This window comes from Volvox carteri (assembly GCF_000143455.1).
Source record: "Volvox carteri f. nagariensis unplaced genomic scaffold VOLCAscaffold_96, whole genome shotgun sequence".
NCBI classification, from domain to species: Eukaryota; Viridiplantae; Chlorophyta; class Chlorophyceae; order Chlamydomonadales; family Volvocaceae; genus Volvox; species Volvox carteri.
This window is the reverse complement of record NW_003307639.1, coordinates 56,392-57,020: the sequence shown is the minus strand read 5'-3', so window position 1 is coordinate 57,020 and position 629 is coordinate 56,392. Positions and strand designations below refer to the sequence as shown.

The 629-nt window shown below is 57.2% G+C and overlaps 1 protein-coding gene across 1 annotated transcript in view; it reads left to right on the top strand.

The window, feature by feature from the left end:
* Positions 1 to 629, top strand: part of VOLCADRAFT_99805 (uncharacterized protein) — a gene marked incomplete at both ends in the record, with an annotated part of 8,458 nt that overhangs the window by 7,105 nt on the left and 724 nt on the right. Inside the window, one exon of the mRNA XM_002958496.1 lies at positions 240 to 413. Coding sequence (XP_002958542.1) covers positions 240 to 413 — 174 coding nt within the window. The remainder of the gene's footprint in view (positions 1 to 239; positions 414 to 629) is intronic.

The window sequence follows — 629 nt, the reverse complement described above, 5'->3', positions numbered from 1 at the left end:
CTCGCTGCGGGTTGGTCGGAGGCGTACCAGCGGGATGCGGCTGTGTGTTGAGTAACCACTGCTCGAATCCACTTCTATCCATCCACACACACGCATGCGAGGGAAAAGGATGCCACCCCGCCGCCTTCACGCGTCTCAATGGCTACCTGCTCGCCCCATAATTGCTTACCGCCACATACCCCATCCACTTACCCCATACCACCACATGCATGGCGAACTGCTGACGAACTGCTGAGCAGGGCGTCTACATCACGTTGAAGCCACCGGCACAAAAAGGCGGCCCGGTTCGGCTGGTCAAGGTTCGCTTCAATCGCAAGATGTTCACGGAGCAGTCTCAAGGCCAGGCCTGGTGGAACATGCACAGGGCGACACTGGCGGAGATGTACGAGCTGACCTTCGACATGGGGAACAAGGTGCGTGCAGGCGACCAGTGGCTGCGTGTGTCTGTCTGTCTGTCTGTCTGTCTGTCTGTCTGACGACAGTGCGTCTGGCCGAGAGGTCGGGAGAGGCCAAGAGGCTGAAGTAGATGGCTGAAGGGAGGACTGGCCGGGACTTAGGATTTGCGGATTCAGTACTACATACCCGGAATGCATCTTTTTATGCCTTTTCCTTCCTGCCTTGACTATTAC